Genomic DNA, 22,181 nt, shown 5'->3' on the forward strand with positions numbered 1-22,181 from the left:
CTGAGCTCCTTTCCAACTCAAATTTGCCTATGCACCCAAGAGGCAAACTTTGAAGAGTGGAGGCAGTTCGTAAAAAAAGTATATACTTTACTTCTTAAGACTATTATGTACTGAATGAGCAATATTTTCTGTCCACATGATATTATGAAAATTTCCAAAAGAAGCAAGGAAGACTTTGTATTTATTTATATGGTTTTGTATTATTGGACACACTTTTATCCAACATCTGCTTATGTGTTTAGTCTAATTCTAGTCTCAGATCATTCTGCCAATCACGTATTACTTTGCTGATGGTAACTGAATTCCACACCAATTTTACAAGATTGTAAAACAAGAGAATTTTGAAACAAGAAAGCAAGCAATCTTTTCTCTCTGTGAGTCAGATGTGTGTCAAACTGCAGACAAAACACTGAATACATATTTGTAATAGCAGCGTCATCAAGTAGTAGCAGCATCACATAGATCATACCAGGATACTTAACCAGTTACTGAAAGCTACTGGAAATGCTTCAATGTCAAAAGAAATGAACTGTTTTACTGGTTCTTGTGGCCATTTCAAATAAATTCATCATAATGGTGATTTTGCTACAAAACAAGGACAGCTGCTTTTTTACCCAGCAAGAGTTTGGAACCTCTGGTCCTTCGCCAGCTAGTTAATTTGGAGAGAGGCAGGATGGTGGCCTTTCTCTCCTCAGAGAAGCTGTATAAACATCAATTCAGTGTATATTTAATACAGCATTTATATATAACAGAGTAAGAAGAAGAAAAATAAAGGCAGACAGATAAAGATTCTGGCAGAGGAAGGACATTTTAATATAATCTCCAACCAGGCAGACATGCAAAAGGGGGAAGACCTGTAAACTCACTCTCTTCAGAGCAACAGCAGATCTGACTTTTATGTCACTTTGTACATACTAAATTCTGCATAAAACTTACCAATTTATGTTGTAGCTATGCTCACTTCTAAAAAAAATTAAAATGCAGAAGGTATTACTGAAATATTTAACTGATTGCATCTTAGTTGTTAATTTCATAAACATATATCTTCTGTAGGTTTGAACATGCCAATCCACCATGTACTTCTGAATAATTACAAAATTGCAACAGAATTAAGTATCAACAACTTTAGGAAATATACATCCTTGAGAATGATATGTGACTTCAGCCAGTATATTGCTGTATTTTTATGTGAACAACACAAACCCTTCCAAATGCATGACTACAAGCTTCTCACTAGCATGAAAAACGATGGCTTCAGTCTGGAAGTATGTATAACTCAGAGAAATAGAGTGCAATGTATTTTTTGATTTGTTTCAGTTGATGGCTTCAGTCTGGAAGTATGCATAACTCAGGGAAATAGAGTGCATTTTGCAATGTATTTTTTGATTTGTTTCAGTCTGATGTGTAAAGTAAGTTGCTGCATAACCAGATATTGGTTATAATATGTAGTACTGAGTCAACAGTGAACTTACATTGTGTATAAGATGTAACTGCCTTTAAATTTTAACACCCCATTTGTGTTTTACAAGTATTTGACCTGCATTACTTTAAGCCTATTGAGTGTCATTGCTTCTTCTGAAACTTTTACATTCTGGGAGGGTGTATGTTTTGCACAACATTGAATGTATTCAAGTTGGGAAATGCTTAACTCTAGAATTACTTTCTAATAAAAAATTACTTTCATATTACAATGCAATATTAATATTCTAGTAATCTGATATAAAACCTCCTATTCCATAAAAATCAGCAAAAGGTATCAAATGAAATGTTATAGAATTTTTAAACCATGTAACTACTACTTTTGCACAGATATCTCTGGATGTCAACTAGATGTCATTAAGAAAGCCTTAAGGAAATCAGTGCAAACAAAACTATTGTCCACAGTAATAAGTGTTCCCCTGATTAAAGGTGTAGAAGAGCCTTAACACATTAGATAATGCTAACATTTAGAAAACATACAATGAATTCTCAGTGAACAAATATATTGGGCAAACTCCTGATTGGTTGTTTTAGTGTTGCTTAATCTTTATGCAAGCTGAAGGTACTGAGTGCAAATATTCAAATATCATTCCCTGGAGAAATGTTTTTTGCTGTCAAGGAGAAATCATTTCTACACCTTTACAAATTTAACCTGTATGCCTAAGAATAAAGGTCTTTAATAGTTTCTAAAAGGAAATAGTGGACTGCAACAGGAATTTCATTTGTTCCCCAAGCCTGAAAGGAAATAAAGAATATGTCAGAATACAGTTCAGGTTGTGTTGTTAGTTTTAAAACAAACTTCAGAAAAACAAAACAAAAGAAAGGAAAAAAATTAGTTTACATTTCTTAAGACAAAAAAAAAAAAATACATCTATTTTTCTGCATTTTCATTTCTCTACTTCAAGACTGCACAAGGCAACATAAGCATGTTTGCAGAGTAACCCTTTGTAAAAAGCTTTCCAAAGTAGTTACTATAACGATGTAAGAATCCCAGCAAAGCCCCTGTGAAGGTACCTGCTTTAATTCTGCTCTGTTTAGAGAGCAAATGGTAACGACCTACAAACTCTGAGGTAATCTTCACTGAGATCTCTCATTCCCTCCCCTTCTTTACTGTCACTAAGGATATTGAGCATTCCCATGCTTTCTGTTTATGAAACTTATTTTCCACTCCACTGCCTTCTGCACACATTTATACCTTCCCCTCACCTCCAGCTTATGTAAAGTAGAGTCCTTCATTTGCTTCCAAGGTACTGATAGCATACAACTTTTTTTCCCCAAAGTATTCAGGTAGAATACATTCTTTCTTCTTTTTTTTTTTTTTTCTTTCTCTCTGTTTAACTCTACCTCGCATAGTTTTTTGATAATAAACAAAACCAAGTCTGTGCCCCCCAAAAGAAAACTCTCCAGTTCTTCACTGTGTATGCACCTCTTATATAACTAACCAAGCACAAACAGTATAGCAGTTACTGTGTTTCCTTTTAGTTTAGGAAACAATCAGGTAAGAGGGATGTACTCACAGGAAATGGGAACACAAAACACTATCACGGGTATGGGAACAACGGCGTCTTTCAGCCCATTTTTTTCTCCCATTTAGAAAGCCTACCAGTACATCTCATAAATGTCCTCAGGTTTCACTAGGTGCTGAAGAACAAAGTACTTCTTTAGTATTAGTACTTCCTAATACTAATGCATAGATTTTACCCTCTCTCACCTTGCTAAATTAAGAGTTAATGAACAGTTTTTGATCAATCATTCCTGATATCAGTAGCTCCATCCTTCAAATCTGGGAGGTTTTTCCCTTTCCTAACAAGCTGTCAAAGAAGAGAAACCTTCTTTTATCTGCCAGGTTAACCCTAAATCCTTTTCAGAACTTGCTGCTGAGCTGTTTCTTATCTATGACACATCAGGTCCCTACATATTTGTAATATGTTGGTCATACTTAGGAAGCCTCTTTACTTCTTTTTCCCCTGCCTATGCTTTGTGATTAGTTGAGTCATCTAGCCCTGCACTGCCAGAATGACCAAATGCTACTCAGCTACTTAGGGTAGCATGTAGCTCATCTTGAGTAACTGAACTTCAGAACAATTTAAAACGTGTTGACTATGCTCTGTTCTGCAAGAATACCTTTTATAATTTGGGGTCTAATAGTTGTCAATGTTGATAATGCCTAGTCCCTTCTGAAACTGATGCATGATGCTAGGTCTGTGGCTGAAAATCAATCAGGATAGTATGATGCTAGGTAATAGTCTGTGGCTGAAAATCAATCAGGATAGAAAAGGCATTTGACAGACATTCCTGATATGGTGTGATTTAGAAGATCTAACGTGCTCTTGTTAGTTAGATGACCATACTTTGCAGAATAAGACAGATCTGAACCTTTTAACAGCCTGAAATATTTGTTGTAAGACACTTACCTCTAACCTTGTTCTCGTGATATGCCTATAAATTCAACTTGATTTCATTTGCAAAAGAAACCTGACAACAGCTTTCCTAAAGAAAGACAAAAGGGATCCCAAAGCCTAAGTGTGTTAAATGTTTGCTTTGGATGAGTGTAGGGAGGACATTTTTCCAGCCACTGTGTGTTTACCTGACAGTTTTCTGATAAGCAGCATGATACTGAAACCCCATTTTGTGACAGTGTTAACACCATCTGCCAGCTGCTGATAGCTTGCTGAATAATGCTGTCATCAGCACTCAAGTGCTGATGGAAAGTTATTGCTTCAGTGACCACTACCACTTTCATCATCTGTCTAATTGGTTACTGCCACTAAAAACTATTATACAAAAAGAAAGGAAATCACGGGTCATTTTTCTTTATCATGATGGATTAGTTTTAGGCTACCTTGCAGTGCCACCTGTTTGTATTTATTGCTTTCTGCTTCCTGCCAATTTTACTTATCAACACTGTAGAGTGAACTTCATTGCCTACCTATGATTTCTCTCAGTGCCTCATTTGGTGACAAATACCCATAGAAAGTTTCACTAGACCTTGGTACAGTGCAATACCTGTTAAGGGTATACTCTGCTAGACAACGTGGGTCAGTGCCTCATGAGATAGGGTATGGTGCAATCATTTGAGTAGTCTTTCTTTTGTGTCAGTTGTTACACCTAAATTTGTACCAGCTGAAAACCAGGCCAGATAGTTTAAAGAAAATGTATACAAAAAATTTTGGAAGTATTTTAATTCTCAAGAAATCACATTCAAATGCATTTACTTAAGTGTAAAGAAATACACTGTGCAAGCTGCACAGACATACATGCCCCAGAAAGTTTGCTGGTGGTGGCTGAGAAAAACAGACAGCCTTCATAGTTCTACCCTGCAGCACTGAGCTACTGAAATAAATACATGTGAAGAACCCCATGTGTTCAGAAAGGCTGAGAACATAATGTAACATAACTTAAGCCAGAACCAGTTCTCACTTGCGTCAGTGTGAATGTGAAGTAAAGCTATTTTGGCTTTAAAATGCTGTGCTGGAGATTTTGGTTTGGCTTCCTAGTTTTTGGCAGGATTTACCTTTCTTTTGCAGGATGTTCTGTCTTGCTTTAAAGAAAGCTAGGATGTCAGCATCAGCGTGGCTATCTCCAGTCAGAGGAATAGGTGTACTTGAAATCGGTGAGGTCCTGAAATAAGAAAGTATACTTGTGAATTCAAATGAGTAAGAAGGTTATTTTTCTACTCCATTATCTCCTCTCTTTTTCTATAACATTGAGGACTTTGTTCTTCAGAAATGGCGTAGTTTGGACAATAATCAAGCTCAGGACTTCTTAATTCTCTTAAGAAGATGCTTAAGATTAGCCAGGATCTTTTTGGTTTGGTAGGGTTACACGCTTAGCAACTATAAAACCTCTCACAAAGGGTTAAAAATATTTTACTGCTGAGTCAAAGACTTACTGCCAAGAGGAAAAGCTTAATATAGTGAATTTACCAAAGAAATGATGGATGTAACTATGCCACATATTTGTTTGCTTCAGGAAAAACCGTTGCTATTTATTTGAAAAGATCGATAGTATTTCTGCCTACTGTGAGGGAATTAAGTTTTAAAACATACTTAGAAATAAACATTCACATGACATTCATGAAATTTACTGACAGATGCAACCCCTTTGTGCTGCTCAATCTTCAGTCCCAGCTGAGATCTTATATCTACACTGTTAAGTCATTGACTTACCTCTGCTTTTCACAGACAGTCCAGTGATATAAAATGATTTAGTAAAAAGAAGCTGTCTTTATCAGCTAAGAAAACTAAGAATTTGGACTTGTGTCTTTTAATCTCTGTTTGAGATTAAGCATTAAATGAGAATGCCATCAAATGGAATGAGAAATATAGTGATAAAAATTACAATATAGAAGGACAAGTGGAACCGAAGGGAGAAACTTAATTTTTTACATATCCTATCTCTGTAATTATAGTTATTTCCACTCTTCCTGACTACTGCTGTTTAATGGAATTGTGCCTGATATAAACAGAAGTCTGGTAGGCTTGTCTTTGTGCTACTAATTAAGTCCTCTGTTGCTGAATTAGAGAACCAAAGTGGGAAAAAAAAAATAAAGCAGAAATTACTATGAACTTAATGCAGTACCTGGTTTTATGCAGTTTACAAGGTGATCTCAGAACACCAGTAAAGGACTATTCTCTTATTGATTTTAATTTGATTAGTAACAATATAAAAAAAAATACACAATATATTTGAGAAGGTACCATCTAACTTCCATTTTAGATTCTCTTTTTCTTCCTATTTACTTAAACAGAGTGCAATTTAAAAGATTAGGTTTTAGGGAATGAAATTTTCCATGACTTTTTGCTGCTCTAGAAGTGGATTGGTTCAGAAAACGAAAGAAAATCCCCCTTGTGATTTTTTTAATAATGCAGTAGGAAAAATAGTAACCTAAGCATATTTTCCTAAGGGCCTTAATAGACAGAACTCTTGAGTACTATAAGAATGTAACTTCTGTAAGAATACTGACTTGGGATGATATTCTGGTGGGACAAAAGAAATGGCAACGAGTACATTAGAAAAAATAGAGAAGCTGTCAGAAAAACTAAAGTAGTTTCTGTTAACTTGCTAAGCTAATTTCCACAAAGCAGTTCCTCTTTTGAGAAAACATGACATGTAACCTTTGCCAAGCCTAATACATCCAGGCTGTTGGTGTAATTTTATTTTACTAGAAGAATTTGTAGGAGGGAGATTAAAAATATTTTAAGGGCAAAATCAATGAGTATGAAAAAAATCTCTGCATACTTCCTGCAACCTGCAGTACTTACATACTCTGATCTCTCTTCCTTTCAGAGTTCCTTTCTCTTGTTGAGAAGGCATAATCATGAAGATTCATAAGCTCATTGGGAAAAAAGCCTCGGGTCAAATAAGAAACCATCTCTTTAATGCTGATAAAGCAGCTCCTTGGTGTAAAGCTATGAGATAGCTTTGGTGTTGTTTAGGAAGTTTGATGAAAATCTGCAATTTCAGGGTTTGTTTTGATTTGTTTTGTTTTGCTGTTAAAGATACTGATAGAGGGTTACGTAGGTATTACATCACTTACTGGTTTGCTTTTTCCTCTGAATAGCCCAGGCACTCTTCTTACCTTGTGTTTAAAGTAGGGTTACTAGAAGTAATTGAATTGTTTTCCCCAGATGGATCTTCGTTAGGGCTGCATCTTGTGGTCTCTGAAGAACTGGAATGGGAGCAGAAATGAAGGAAAGAATATAGCCCTTGTGGAGCATAATACATGCTAAGTAACTGTGAAGAAGCTGTTTTTCAGGACTTTCTATCTCTGCAGAGCATTTCATGTTCACTGGAAGAGGATTGTGAAGATTAGGCTTCTGTAGAGAATATGGCTACAAAAGAATGGCAAATAAACTCATAAAGATTATACTTCTAGTATTTTCCTTCTAAGCAGGGCTTGTAAAGCACTTTGATGTATCTGATGTAGAGTTTGTAATGGTGTACGTAGTTCTCAAACTGACTATTAGCCAAGTGAGGCCTTAGCTCATTTTCCATTCTTTCTTTAGTCAGGCAAAATTATTATGGAAATCAGTAGGAGACTGGATGAAAACTCAGGGAGGACTTTGGGATGTGGCTTGTTGATGATAGCCAAATATATTACAAACAGCTGCTGTGCATTCCTGTCCCTGCAGATATCATTATCAAGGAAGTTCTCCACTAGGAAGGGAGATTTCTGCCACGGGATGTCTAGGGAATTTCTCTTTTACCCAAGCATTGCATAAGCTGCCCAATCCGGTGCCAGTTTTAGCAGAAACCCCGAATTAGTGAGTTTTAGGATTTTTCCAGTAGATGGCAGAATTGGCAAATCCTTGCTTTTCTAACTCGGCAGTAGTTTGTTCATTGTTGGCTGATGATTTGATATTTCTGGCAGAGAACTTGAAAAAGGAAAGAAATTTATTACTAAAATTTTACTGTATTACACTGTGCCAGGTTCAGTTTTGCAGAAGATATTGTGCCCAAGAGTATAAGTCATTTTCAGATGAACAGCTCCAGGTTTACTGAATGTTTCTCTTTAACTCCTCAAGTCCCATACCATTTGCACCTGCCTAAATGGATTAAAATAACCTCAAGACTCAGAGTAATTCAACCAAAGCAATATCATATTTAATTCTAATAATATTCTTTATTACTTTATTATGCCTACATATTATAAGAGCTAGAAAGGATGTGTGATGTTATTACAATATCTGGGAACTTCACATCATAGTTCTGTTTTAGGATTTCCTGAACATTTTTTCCATTGATTTGGCAGCTCTTATAAACAAAGTGATTTAGAGTCTTAAATTTGATTTTCTAAAAGGACTCTGTGTCTGTGCCCTGAAATACCTAGGCATCCAAGTCATATAGCCATAGTTTAATAAACCACTACACATCAACTGAACCATAGCAACCCCCCATGACTCTGTTCTTAGCCTCCAACACACAAGGTAATATGACTTAATGTGATCCTTTTTTCATTGCTTTCTTCTCATTGAAATAATCTTCTTTGCTTTTTATTTGTCATGAACAGAATATAAAATTTTATAAATACCGTCAGCTGAAGTAATTTATTTTTAAGCTGCAGTAGTTTATGTTTGAACTCATGTTTAATACAACTTTTTAAACTGAAATAAAATGAAAATTATTCTACAAAACTATTAAATCCCCATTTTATAGGGGACTTAGATCCAGATCCATAAAAAAAAAATATAAAAAATAGACACTACAGGTGTGGCAGGGTTTGACCTCTAGGGATCTCACTTTCAGGTAGATTCCTGGGCCCAGGACAACATGCCAAAACTTGCCTTAGAGTGGTCTGAGAGAAATGGGCACCTGAAGAAGGTGATATTAAAAAAAACCCAAACCCTTAAACAAGGGAGGTGATGCCCGTGTAATTGTTACTGTGCTCAGGGATGGACCTTTAACTGCTACCCTCTGCTTGTGGGGTCACAGCCAGACATTTTTGTCTGCAGGATGCAAACTCTTTTCCTGCAAGTTAAGGAAATTTATAAGGAACCTTATAACTATCTTTTTGTAATGACTCAGAAGTGCTGCTTCCATATAAGAGGTTAATAGAGTATTAATCTAACAAATGAGTCCCTCAGCTTGGCAGAACTCAAATCCACGTTTTACATATCCCAGAGCTTTCTCTAAACCCTAGGCTAGAGGGATGGCCTGTATGGGGATAATTTGCACCCTTCATACTGAAGCTCTGAGAATGTTTCTATGGCATTGCAACATATGTTGATTCGTAAGGGGACCAGAGCCTAATTCTGCTCTGCACTGGTTTGTATGCTCAGATGAAATTTGCTTCTAACCTGCTTTCAGAAGCCAGGACTCTCCTTCTTCATCTGAGTTTTAGATGCTGTTCCAGTGATGAGAAAAGATGAGAAATTTTACTAGTACTGCTCTAAAGTCCATGGAAAGCCATTATGACAGCATGGGGTGGGGGTAAAGATCCCCCACTCTGTGTGTTAAGCCTGAAGGATAGGATATCTTAGGATGCTTGACAAAGCCAGACAAAATCATAGTTGACCTGATTTAGTGTGATGATAGTCCTTCAATCAAGAGGTTGGTCTAGAGATCTCTAGAGGTGCCTTCCAATCAACAGTTCTGTAATGTGTAAATAGGCACTTCTGGATCACAGTTTTGGATTTGGATCGACCTACAAAGTGTGGAAGTCCTGTTTCTTTGGCTCCTAATGTCAAACATTATTCAGGTTGTTTTGACAATGTATAATTCCCACTTCCGTTCTGAATCTATCTGATTTTTCCTTGAGTTGAATTTAAGAAGTCTCAAAGTCCTATTTCTTGACAGGTTGAGTAAAATTCCTGCTATTTTCTGGAGATGAAAGATAGTTTGTCAAATTCTTATGTCTCAGTTTTTTGTTTAACCTAGTACCTGAAGTTTCACCCAGGAGGTAACTTGCTTTTTTGGGTGAGTCATGTGTTGGAGGCATATGTCTCAGTCAGTGAGAGGCACAGTGTCCCCCTTGCTGCAGGAACCCAAGGACAGCTATTTCCCACAGACTGACCAGCTCTACCAAGCACATAATGTAGAGGAGGTGGAAAGACGATGGATGTTATGGCATGAATGCTTGATTCACCAGCTGAGAACAAGAGGAAAATCAGGTAGATTGAAATGGAAACTGTAAAATTTGAAGGTGTGCAATTTCTGCAATGTTAAAAAAAGCTCAGCTGCAATTCTTCACTCTGAACTGTGGGGATGAGGGGAACAGAAGTTCTGTGGAAAGGCAGGCAAGATTCAAGCTCTTTAAAATCTGAGCATCTTAGCATTTGGTTACAAAATCAAATTTGGTCTAATTTGGAAATTCATAGATAAATTGTTCAAGTTAAACTATTACTGATAGAATGTGAAAACCTTTGAAATTTCGTTAATGCGTAGTGTTATTCTCAGATTATATTTTATCATCATGTAACTTCCCAGAAAATTGGCAGGAATGAAAAATCATTATGACAGAAAATGGTGCAAAATATGTAAACACTTCCCTTGTTTCACACAGCATTGCTATAGGAAGTAACTTTTGCAATCCAGGGCAATAAATGTTAAAAAATATGCTCAAAGTCATTGAAAAACATGAAGAGTTATCTGAAAATATCTCTGAGGGAATCTGAAGTAACAGAAACATTTTGAAGAAGAAGCTGGAGAACCAAAGAGTCTGAGACTGAACAAACTGTGGGGCTTGCTGGAATAGGACAAGTGAGATTCTGTACGAGGGAATAACTGAGGTTAAGAGACCTGAAAAAATTAAAAAGGAATGCATTCTTCCTGAGAGAAGGAAAATACTCCAAATTTTTTCAGAAGATTTGAATAATGATGCAATATATGCTTGATTGCAGGGAAATAGAAGAACAGTTAACACTAGTGAATTTAAATATTTTGTGAGAGAAGTAACATGAACTGACAAGGATTGGATAAATTTCTTAAATGAAAGCTGGTGTGGGAGAAGACTGTATGAGGATGAACAAAACACTGTGCTTGAATTCTGAAGTGGAGCAGACAAGGAGTGTGAGACCAATATGCAGTTTAAGACTTTTCACAGACCCAACAGGAACCCATTAAGATACACACACGTATGTACAGTATGAGTTGCAGTTAGCACCACAACTTTATGGTAGAGAAAATAGGGACAAGTAGGGTATTATCTTTCAAGTTTGAGGGGCTTTATTAAGTATTAATTTGGAATGAAATAATTCACTGTTTATTATTTTAAGATCCTCTTCCTTTCTCTTTGTACTGTGACTCTGGGATTGCTGATCAAATCCCTTTCTGTGTGAAATACAGAGATGGGTCATCCTTTTTCTGCTTTACAAAGTTGTTCTTCATTTTAAGTAATATGCTCAGATCAGATGAGATTTAATAGTTCTGCAGCCTTCATATGAAAGACGTATGCAATGATAAATATAGTCTGGAAATCTTCTGAATCTACTCAAGAGGTTCATGAGCATGAGTCTGTAGGCCTCTACAATATACAAACTACTGGTTTCAGCTATTTTAAGTGTAAGATTTGGTAATGTGATTAACCTGCTCAAGAAATTACCTTTCTTATGTAGAAATGTTTTTTCTCATGCCAAAAACCACTGACAACTCTTATGTTACCCTTTCCCCCACTTCAGCTCTGTGGTCACTGAAATCAATGTGTTGCTGCTTACTCTAGTGGGAGTAGGATCAAGGCTTTCCAGAATCGAGTGCCTTTTATATGCATGTATCCTTCTTAAGCCTCAAAAGGATTACAACTTTCCCTTCTCTGTTATTTTAGTTATAAATTGATTTAATATAAAATACTATTTGAGGCTATCACAGTCCCTTCCCAAGACTTAATTTTCTCCGGTAACATGACTAAGGTGTGTCAAACAATAACAATCCACATGAATCATGCACTAGAAGGTCATCAAAAGATTTTTTTCAAACACATATAGATCTCAAGAATGCTTGTGTAATATACCTGTATCCTTTATAAACTGAGATAATTTATTACTTCTAATCGTGAAGACTATTTTTATACCCATTCACACTCAGGAGTTTGTCTGAATGGTTTTACTGCATGCTTACTCTGGCAACAGCAGTCCTAGATTTCTAGGCCCACAAAGTTTTACATCTAACATCTATCAAATGCCCCTGTGAACTGTGTTCCATCTTGGAAAAAGGTTTTATTTACACTACATTATATCAAATATAATTTATGTCAATTTCTGCTTTTGTGACCAGTTATTATTTTGGGTGAAGATACCAATATAATTCCAGAGAAAGAGATTTGTGTTTCAGGACTACGTAACTGAGAGGAGCAATCATAGTCTGAACTCATCCTACACAATCATGGGAACTGTTAAGTTTCTGTGTCAACCAGGGTCCAGAAAAGTCTTGGGAACCGAATATTCTACTGCTTTATACTCATAAAGCCTGTGAAATTGGAAACTTTTACTCTAAAATGTTATTGTCTCAAGTAGGGGAAAAAGTAAGTTTTCATGCACAGTGGGATGTTAAGCCTGCAGCTCCCACCTGACTAGAAGCAGAAATAACATTTCTACTTCCATATACATCACACTGGAAATGTACCTGTGCAAAATATGTTTAAAAAGCCTAACATAAAATAAGATGAACTTTCCGGAACTATAAGGAAGAAAAAGTAGCTAACTTCAAAAGATCATTGCAAGAATACTGTTAGAGATGAGAAAAGAAAACTATATTAATCCTGACTCCCTTTACAATTTAAGTTCAATTGTCACAGAATCATAGAATCATTTCAGTTGGAAAAGACCTTTAAGATCATTGAGTCCAACCATTAACCTAACGCTGACAAGTCCATCACTAAACCATGTCCCTAAACACCTAATCTACATTTCTTCTAAGTATCTCTAGGGATAGTGACTCCACCACTTCCCTGGGCAGCCTGTTCGAATGCTTGATAGCCCTTTTGGTGAGAAAGTTTTTCCTAACATCCAAGGTAAACCTCCCCTGAAGAAACTTGAGGCTATTTTCTCTTGTCCTATCACTTATTACCTGAGAGAAGAGACTGCACCCCACCTTGTTACAACCTCCTTTCAGGTAGTTGAAATGGGTGATAAGGTCTCACCTCAGCCTCCTTTTCTCCAGGCTAAACAAAGCCAGATCCTTCAGCCACTCCTCATAAGACCTGTCCTCTAGATCCTTTGCCAACTTCATTGCCCTTCTTTGGACACGCTCCAGAAACTCAGTGTCTTTCCTGTATTGAGGTACCCAAAACTGAACACAGTATTCAAGATGCAGCCTCACCAGTGCTGAGTACAGGGGCATAACCACTTCCATAGTCCTGCTGGTCACACAATTTCTGATACAGGAAGAGGAATGTTCTCTGTCTGTGATACATATCCAACGATCATCCAGGCAATCCCAACCAACATATCCACTACTTAGACACAGAGAAATGATAAAGAACGTGATTTTTCACGAGAGACCGTGTGGGGCAGTACAGGACTCTGACATAATCTTGGCAGCTGAAAGCAACCAGGAACCTTCTCCTGTTCTACTCAAAATGCTAGACACAGTTTTCTGAGACCTGTCCTCCAGTAACAAACACAAAAGGTAATGGCATTTGAAATAAAAGTTTAAAAGAAAATAATAAAAAAAAAACAGTTATGCAATTTTGTTTCTGAGCTAGGGTGGAGGAAAGAGAAATCACCACTCCCAGAGGCCAGCCTTCCATTGCACTAGAAAGTGCTTGGTTATTATCATATATTCTGTTTAAATCTAGCTTTGACTACAAAATATACCACTCTCCTGAGAAACCAACTGTAAGTAGCTGTTACCAAGAATTAACAGGGCAGAGAGGTTGTGCAACAGATCCTTAGTTCAATTCAGTACCAAGTTAAAGAGAGTGAAAGTCATGAATTGCTTAAACTAAATTGGCTGACTTTGTGCTAAGTGAGATCAAACGCGCTCTTGCATTCTGATCCATCAGTTTTTCTGTGGGACAAGCAAACCTCAGCCAAACCCCAGAAATGAACAGCTCAAATTAGACCTAAAGCCTGCCAGCCATTTTCAAAGTTAATAGTGCCTAAGTCTTGAGAGACAGGTTAAGAAGCAAAGTAGAGAAGACTAGAGGTGGCTTTTATCAGTTTGTGACATCTGAAAATGCCTTAGACAACTTTAGAGGATTTTGTGTTTCATTCTATGCAGTGATTATGGAGCAGTTAATATAGGTGCATGAAAGTTTGCAACAAAAATTGGAATATATTTTACCATTCTAAGAAATTCCAATATTTATTATTTAATGATATGTAGAGTGTATTATGTTTGCTGCAAATCAGGAAACATCATTTATGCAAAGTATTGTTATAAAATGGTAGGTAAAGCCATGCATTAGAGAAAGATTAACTGTACAATTAGAAGGACAGAGAAACAGAGAGAGGGAGAAAATGAGAGGAAGAGAAAGGGAAGGATGGAGAGAAGAAGAGGGAAGGAGAGAGAATACCTCAATTTATTATCAATGAATATGGAAACCTGCACATTCAGGTAGGTCTGGAAACCTGCACTCTACTTTACTCAAAGGCTATGAAAGATCTATTACCACAAATTTAAATTAGAGGTTTTGAAATCAGAAGTGACTACTGATGAAACAACCAAGGTGATTACATTTTTCTACTGTAAAGGATGCATCAGTATTTTACAGTATGACATGCAATATCATTGTGAAATAATATGCTGCATAAATGTAGGACCAGGATATTTTTCAGCAGTCAATCTACCTAGGCTACACTTTAAATAATTTTAAAATTTTTTTTTTTTTTGTTTGCAGCCCCCTGTATACATTCCAACGGAGGTGTATTCTCCTCAAATAGCAAAACTGACTGATAAAAGACTTACTTTTCTTAGCTATCTGTCACGGGGTCACTAGTGTCAGGTTTCCAGAGTCCCAAGACCAACAAAACAAAAGAACTGAGTTCTAACAAGCTACGTTCAACATGACTGCAAAATAATTGAATTTAAAAAAAAATCATTTTCTACACAGTCATTTCTGTTGCAATTGAAAATGCAGTGTTTTGAGTGTGATATTTGAAAAAGCATTCTGCTGAACTGCACTCCTATTAAAACTGCATTTTCTCACAAGTAAGGAAGGAAGAGAAAAATGACCAATTTACCTGTTAGCTGATAGACGTGAGTATTTGATAAACTGAGGATAAACAGTCATGGTATTTGGTGAGTTAACCATCTCTGGCTTTTCCTGCTGGGTTTAGATTGAAAAACAAAATTATGTAGGACAGGATTTTTTCAGAGTGTTTAATATTGGCCTACAGGACTCAGCAATAACAAGGTCGGCAATGACTCATACAGAAAACATAGTGTCTGAATGTACAGTATTTTCTTCACTTGGAGAAACACTTCTGAACAAAGAGAAAAGTGTTTAGGATTGGTTCAAGTATTTTTAAGCTCAAGTTACAGGTTTTCAATATGTAACAGCATATGTTCACTGATTTGAGTTTCTTAGGGAACTCAGATGTGTGGATAGGTCAAGATCCAAGAAATCAATCCAAATTATTTTTTCCAGTTTTCTAATCTTCTACTGGTGAATCATGAGAGGCTGAATCCTGGACCTCTCTTGTTAAGGGACAGAGAAAAACATGCTCCAGAGAGTTCCAGAATATTACTTACAGTGATTTGAAAAGCCTAAATATTAAAACAGAAGGGTGACTAAAACACTATCCTCTTGGCTACTAATATGACTATGGATTTCAGTCTGAAAAGGTTTTTCAAAGTTAAGCTGGTTAGGTGGCACTTTACGGATAACTAAGTTCCTCGTATTAAGTTCCGTGTTTACTTTAGGCTGTTTCCTTAAAAATACAGTTTAAATTTATACTCATAAGTATTAAACAAAATATTCCCTGAACACTTCTTTGTTTATAACAACTTTTCACCAAAGGAGTAAATCTTCTCTTCTACTTAATAATAAATGATATGGGGTGGACTGCAGCCAGCCTTCCATTTCATTAGGCTGAAGTGCATTTGATGGCAGTGTTTTGCTAGGAGATGCCATGTTGTTATTTGGAAGGCACTACAAAAGTGCCAGGAGGAGAGCAGGAGAAAGCTGTGTTTGATCCCCTGCTTGACCCTTTTGCACCATCTCCTGTGTTTGTGAAACTGTGTAGCTTTCGGACTGACTGCGTTATGAACTTCTAATATGTGGCTTGGAATGACATCTCCTTAGTTTGTTTTTACACAAGTAATTAAATTACTTTGTTTCTGCTGTGTTTGCGAACAGGCAATGGTGACAGCGGTGGGCCTTAGCCCCTCAGAGAGTGAGGGGACACATCTCTGTGCTGAGACCTGATGATCCTCTAGGAGCTTAGGAAAGTGCAAAGGTTATTGGGGTGTTTGTTAATAAAGGAAGTTAAAAACCAATTATGTTTGCTGGGATTTGTCCATATTACAGATATGACTGCCATCTTCTAGCACACACACACATCATAAACCTGATGAAATACATCATAAACCTGATGACATCATAGTTTTGCTAGCAGTAAAAAAGATTATTTTTCCAATCTCCTCTGTTTTATGTTCTTTCAGTTTTTGGACCATACTTTGCTTTCAATCAAGTCATTTGGGGGAATGGTAAACCAGAAAATAGAGCAGAATGCAGGGGTTTGGTTTCATTTGTGTTAGCTTCATACAAGCATAATTCACATTAGCTTTGTGAGGTAGGTTTGGCCCTAAATCCCATCCTTAATACTTTCTATCTAGTTAATTAACTACTTCTTTAAGAAATGATTGAAGTTGTTACATTTATATGAAAATAGAAGAAATACAAAGTGATTTCATACCTGTAGATTTATTTCCTCTTCAGACCACCAGACTTCAAAGTCTTTTTGCATCTTCATCTTGACTTTTACCATAAGAAGCTGCAGGTGCTCAATCTCTACCTTCAGCACTTTCAAACGATTGAACATTGTTTTATAGCTAATGTGAGAAGAATAAAGTGTATTACAGATCTTCCAACATATATCTGAACAAAGGTTTATCATACCTAGGAGAGCTACAGATTTGAACTACAAAAGAATATATAACTAGAGATGTAGGGGAAAGACAGAGTGGTGGTTAGGAAGAGACATCTCATATTTTATAAGAGCTTCACTGGACAGTAAATACAAGAAACTTAACCCTCAAAACTTTTATTTCACTAAAGAAATCAGTGACATTCAAGTGAGATCAATATTGATCACAATAAAAATACAAGTTCAATCAAATATGTAAATTTTTTCTTCTGATTTCTTAGCTTCTTACCATGAATGAACAACTGGTTGCCAGAGCTTGGATTCAAATAGAGCTGAGACTGATTCCCCTTTCACATGGGAGCTTCATTAACAAGGCCTCTTGGCTAACTTATAGCTGGAGATTTACCAGTGGTATGAAATAGCCAGAAGTTTCCTCAAAGATTGCACATAACATAAATGCTAGCAAATTACTTAGAACTGGTATCCCTGCATCTACTTTCTTTTATCCTCCTGGCTATAGCAACCTCAGAGCAAGGATTGCTTAACCAATGTGTATTCTGCACACTGTTTACACTTAGTCAGTCTTGTATAACCTAAAGGTTTTCCTTAGCTCAAGGAAGGTAGGACATTTCTGAATCAGCCCAAAAGGTTCACAATACATTTGAATTCAAACAAGATTCTAACACTAATCCTCAGGGAGGATATTCAGCTATATTTATTTATCTTTAGCCATTAGCCCAAGTATAAATTTTCCCCACTCATATACTGTGGCATCTTACAGACAAACCAACAGCATACACACAAATTTAAAAACTATCAGTGAACCAGAAAGCTGACATTCTAAAAATGTCAGAGAAAACCCTGAGGGTAGCAATGTGTGCAGACTTGTAATTGGAATATACTATCAGTATAATTTATCTTCTGAAGGATGGCAGAAGTTTGAGGCAGAAGTAATACCTTCTTTTTTCTTCTTCAATTTGCATTCGAAGTTTCTCTTCTACTGGATCAAATGTATTTAGCTCTACAGAAGGACTGGAAACAGCTATAGAAGAAATTATCAGATGTGAGAAATGACTATATGATATCAAAAGAAGGAACATTTAATTAGAACAAAAACTGCTTTTTAAGAGGTAGGTAATGAAATAGGCATCATTAACCATTTCTCTCTTCTGTAAATGTGTCTTCAAATTCCTTATTTAGGCCTTACTTAGCACCAGAGACATTCAATAACTAGTGATTTTAATTAAATTTGTTTTAGTTTTTATTTCAGTAAAGACTGGAATATTAATTTTAGATGTAAATAATAGTGAATTTGCCAATCCATTTCAAAAGTTCATCTTTGGCATAAAACCCTACCAAATGCACTCAACCTGACAGTTTTTGGCTACAAAGACAAGACCAGCACAGAGAAGTTGTGAAAAGGAGCTACAAGAGTAGCCATGCTGGTGCCTGGAAACAGAGTAACAGAAAGAAGAGTAAAAGACATATCCTGAAGGAGAAAATAACCTTGGTAAGCCATAAATTCAGAGAATTAGTATAAACCAGGAAAATCTCCTGAAACTATGTGAAAAATTTTTCAAGGTAAAGGAGAACTGAGGAAACACCTTAAGAGTAGCTTATGTTAAACTGAGAAAGCAGCTTAGGATTTCCCTATCCTATAACAGGGCTTGTTAGCATGCAATACATAATATGCTCATTCTGAGAGATGGCAAAACAGGTTTTTTCTGTCATGGGTTATATGTGAAAGGAGAACAGTGAAAGGAAATGTAAAGTTACCTACTAGTATTACAACAGTTTCTATTTCTAGAATGAATGACGGTAGTTTCAGGTTCCCAAGAAAACATGTTTAACCTTTTTAACTGCAGAAAAAAATGTAAGAAACAAAAGATTTGCTGTACAATACGTGCAAGTTTCCATCCCAACTATGATTTCTGCCAAGAAAATAAATTCTACATCAACCTGTCATGAGGCCTGAGGAGTGCACCCTCACTTCAAGGAGAGGAATTCTGTCTGGAACAAGAGGGCATGAATGACCTCTCCTCACCTGTCAGCACGACAGTTAAAACCATTAATCCTTTGTTGTAGCACCCTGTAGTTTAATACAGATGAAGCTGAAAAGCATTTTATTTCATTTAGAGTCCTTAGGCCAAGCATGTTAATACAGATGACCAAGTTGAGCACAATGCATGCATGATTCTCATTTCATACATTGAAAGGGTTTGCTAGATGTGCAAGCTACAAAAGAAGGGTAGAGCGAAGATATTTGTGGTGGAGAAGTTACCACCAAAAGTTTAAGAAATAAACTGCTCCATGTTGACGTGAACACACAAGCCAGGAGGTGCAAACATCATGGCAGAGGAGATGCTGCAACAGTGGCATTATATAACAAGTTATACCTGAACACAGCAGATAATAAGGTGTCCATCATAATCATGCCAGAAACTTTAAGGAAAACAGTAAACCTTTCAGTGATTACAGGGGGTCAAGATTTTCTGATTTGTCAGATGACATCTTCAGGAGAAGGCATAATGTGGGAAAGTGCAGAGCTAAGAGTGGAGATGTTCATTGCAAAGCTCCTGAGGCTTCACACTTGTTCTGACCTTCATGAATGCACAGCAGCCAGGCTTGAGAGAAATGTGCTCTTGTGGAACAAACTGAAATGATTTAGGGAGCTACTGCCCTGAATGAGTTGTGCTGCCAGACCACGTAGGCACCCTTAGTACGTTCCATACAAAACCAACCAGACTTAGCTTGAGGTGTCTTCAGCAGTGATTAAAGGGGACTCTCCTAAGCACAATGAAGTGCATTTAACCTACCTGCACAGTCTGTTACAGTGTCTAAGTTCAGGAGGTAGCAGCTCTAGCCCCCTAGAATGAAGGGAAATAATACAGAGTGGAACACAGTAACATCTTAACATGTTAGTTATTTCTGAAATGAGGATTTCCCTAAAGAAAACATCACCAAATTCTGCTAGTCATTACAGTGATATGAGGCCATAATATTGTATATTTCCTTCCCTGACTTATTTGGATATCTAGCACTTGGACAAATATTTTTGCACTAGCTCTGAAAGTGGAGGCAAACTGGGCAGAATTTTGTCACTTAGGTATAAAAACACCAAGAAAAATGTTTTTATGCTTCTGATTACACACTGTAGAAGGGATTATTTGCTTGCAAACTACTCTCAGAAATAATAATAAACCCTTTTACATCAGACGAGTACCTCTGTCACACAAAGGCCCCATCATCCTTAGCCCAAAAACATCCTCAGCCTTGAGTATAGCTACGCCCATTATCTCTAGCAACATGCTGGTGATGAGAGCAAGAAACACAGTGGTAGGCGAGGTGAGCAGCACAAAGTATGTACAGGATGGAAAGAGATGAGTACACTGGAAGCTGATGGAGACCCAGCAGCAAAAATAGGATTGGATATTTCATAAGTAAATGGCTAAAACTTAGACATGTTCCAGTCAGAAAAGCAGAAGAGATCTCATCACAGTGTCAGGTGAAGTTCAGTCCTGAAATATTAACTATCAGGTATAATTTCTACAAGTACACAGGAGAGCACAAAGCGGTATCTGCTTTGTTCACTCAGGGGTGACTTTTAATTCACTGATTGGCAGTTTGTCATATGAAACTTGATTGTACAGCCTAGTTCTGTGTTTTTAGCACATCAGCTGGGATGAGCCATTCAGCTGATGTGCAATATCACATACACTTTTAGTGCCCCAGTGACTTCTCCTGGGAAACAAACGCAGCCAGTGCAATTTGATCCTGGATAACGCAGACCCCGTTTTCAGAGGGAGGTATGATGCACACATTTAGGAAAGCATTGCCTCTGTGTATACTAGAGGTTTCTGTTGGCATACCTCCATCCAATTCCACACAACAGAGTTATTTTAGTGCAAGTCAGCAATAAGGAGTATTAGTTCCTCAACATTAGTGTAACTGCACATACAGTCGAGTGGCAAAACTTATGAATCCTACATTGTGGAGCCTTTTTTTAGGAGTACTGGGTCACATGACGTAAAGAAGAGATTCTGACAGTGCTACATTGGGTAATAAAATAGCTAACAACTTTTATATCTATCTTCAGGCTGTTTTTATTTCATCATTTCAATGAGGCACAGGACACAATTGATACCAGCTGCCTGCTTACAGAGGAAGCAGGTATGTTGACCATCCATATCATAAAGGTTTGTGGGTTTGGGATTTTTTTTTTTTCTCATAAAGAAGATTGTAAGATGCATTTAAAGATATAATGATTTTATTCTAATGAAAGGGCCAGTTTTGGAGCACAAGAAGTAGTACATTTTACAACACATTCCACATCACCAAATCCCACAATACCAGAAAGAAATGATAGCACCTGCTAACTGGATCACTATTTCAAAGCAATAAGGCAAGCGTTGATGAAAACCAATATTTCTAGCGTGAGATGCCAAGTGTTATCACCATAGTTTACTGCAAGCTGGCAGCAACTTGAAATACTCGGAAAGATTCTTGTCTACAGTCAGGAAAATTTGCAAGAAACTCTCTGTGACCCTGAACTTTATACTCTCTGGAGTGCTCATATATTTCTCAACCTGAGTGTATCCTAGAAGTCAAACTCCTAGGGATTTATTGTCTTGTGCCTCAAATAACCTTATGCCCTGCCCTCCAGCTGTACTTTTGCAGTCAAGATTTTAATTTTTTCACTGGATAGTCTTTTGTTTATCTGCTTAAATTTATCGTCACTTGAAGTAACCAAATTTAGACTTGACTTCAGTATCCAGTTAATATTTTTATTCTTTTCCTTATTTATCAGCTTTGTGGATTTTGGCAAACTTGGGCTTCAGTGCTTTCAAGCTGGAACATATGCTGTCTTTTTTTTTTTTTTAAAAAAAAAAAAAGGAAATACCTGTCCATCATTATTCAGGATCAGCTTAAAAGTAATGCTGCCCTAATTTCTTATTCCTCCCCTGGGCCATGTCAACCTATGTTTGTCACTGGGCACAACGTGTGTATCTTTTACAAAAGCAAATTTGGTTAAGAACAGTGAAACTCAGGAGAAGATGAAAATACTCTGATGTGAGGAAGAGTTTATATTGTGGGGTTTAGAGCAATCTAGACCTAATCCTAATGAAATAGATTTTTTAAAATTTCAGTCACTTGGTCATGAGCATCCATTGAAACAAACTGTCCTATTTGCAGCTCTTCACAAGTTTGTGCATGTGTGTAGGATGTGTATTTTGT

At 36.9% G+C, this 22,181-nt stretch overlaps 1 protein-coding gene across 1 annotated transcript in view; it reads right to left on the reverse strand.

Annotated features, from left to right (window-relative positions):
* Window positions 1-2,197: 2,197 nt before the first annotated feature.
* Window positions 2,198-22,181, reverse strand: part of LOC103781180 (kinesin-like protein KIF6) — a 56,044-nt gene continuing 36,060 nt past the window's right edge. Inside the window, exons 5-11 of the mRNA XM_008948883.1 lie at window positions 17,904-17,988; window positions 16,776-16,911; window positions 15,099-15,184; window positions 13,055-13,183; window positions 7,061-7,150; window positions 4,994-5,100; window positions 2,198-2,214 (exon numbers count right to left, since the gene is read on the reverse strand). Coding sequence (XP_008947131.1) covers window positions 2,198-2,214; window positions 4,994-5,100; window positions 7,061-7,150; window positions 13,055-13,183; window positions 15,099-15,184; window positions 16,776-16,911; window positions 17,904-17,988 — 650 coding nt within the window. The remainder of the gene's footprint in view (window positions 2,215-4,993; window positions 5,101-7,060; window positions 7,151-13,054; window positions 13,184-15,098; window positions 15,185-16,775; window positions 16,912-17,903; window positions 17,989-22,181) is intronic.

Source organism: Merops nubicus, unplaced genomic scaffold (genome assembly GCF_000691845.1).
Source record: "Merops nubicus isolate BGI_N331 unplaced genomic scaffold, ASM69184v1 scaffold1311, whole genome shotgun sequence".
NCBI lineage: Eukaryota > Metazoa > Chordata > Aves > Coraciiformes > Meropidae > Merops > Merops nubicus.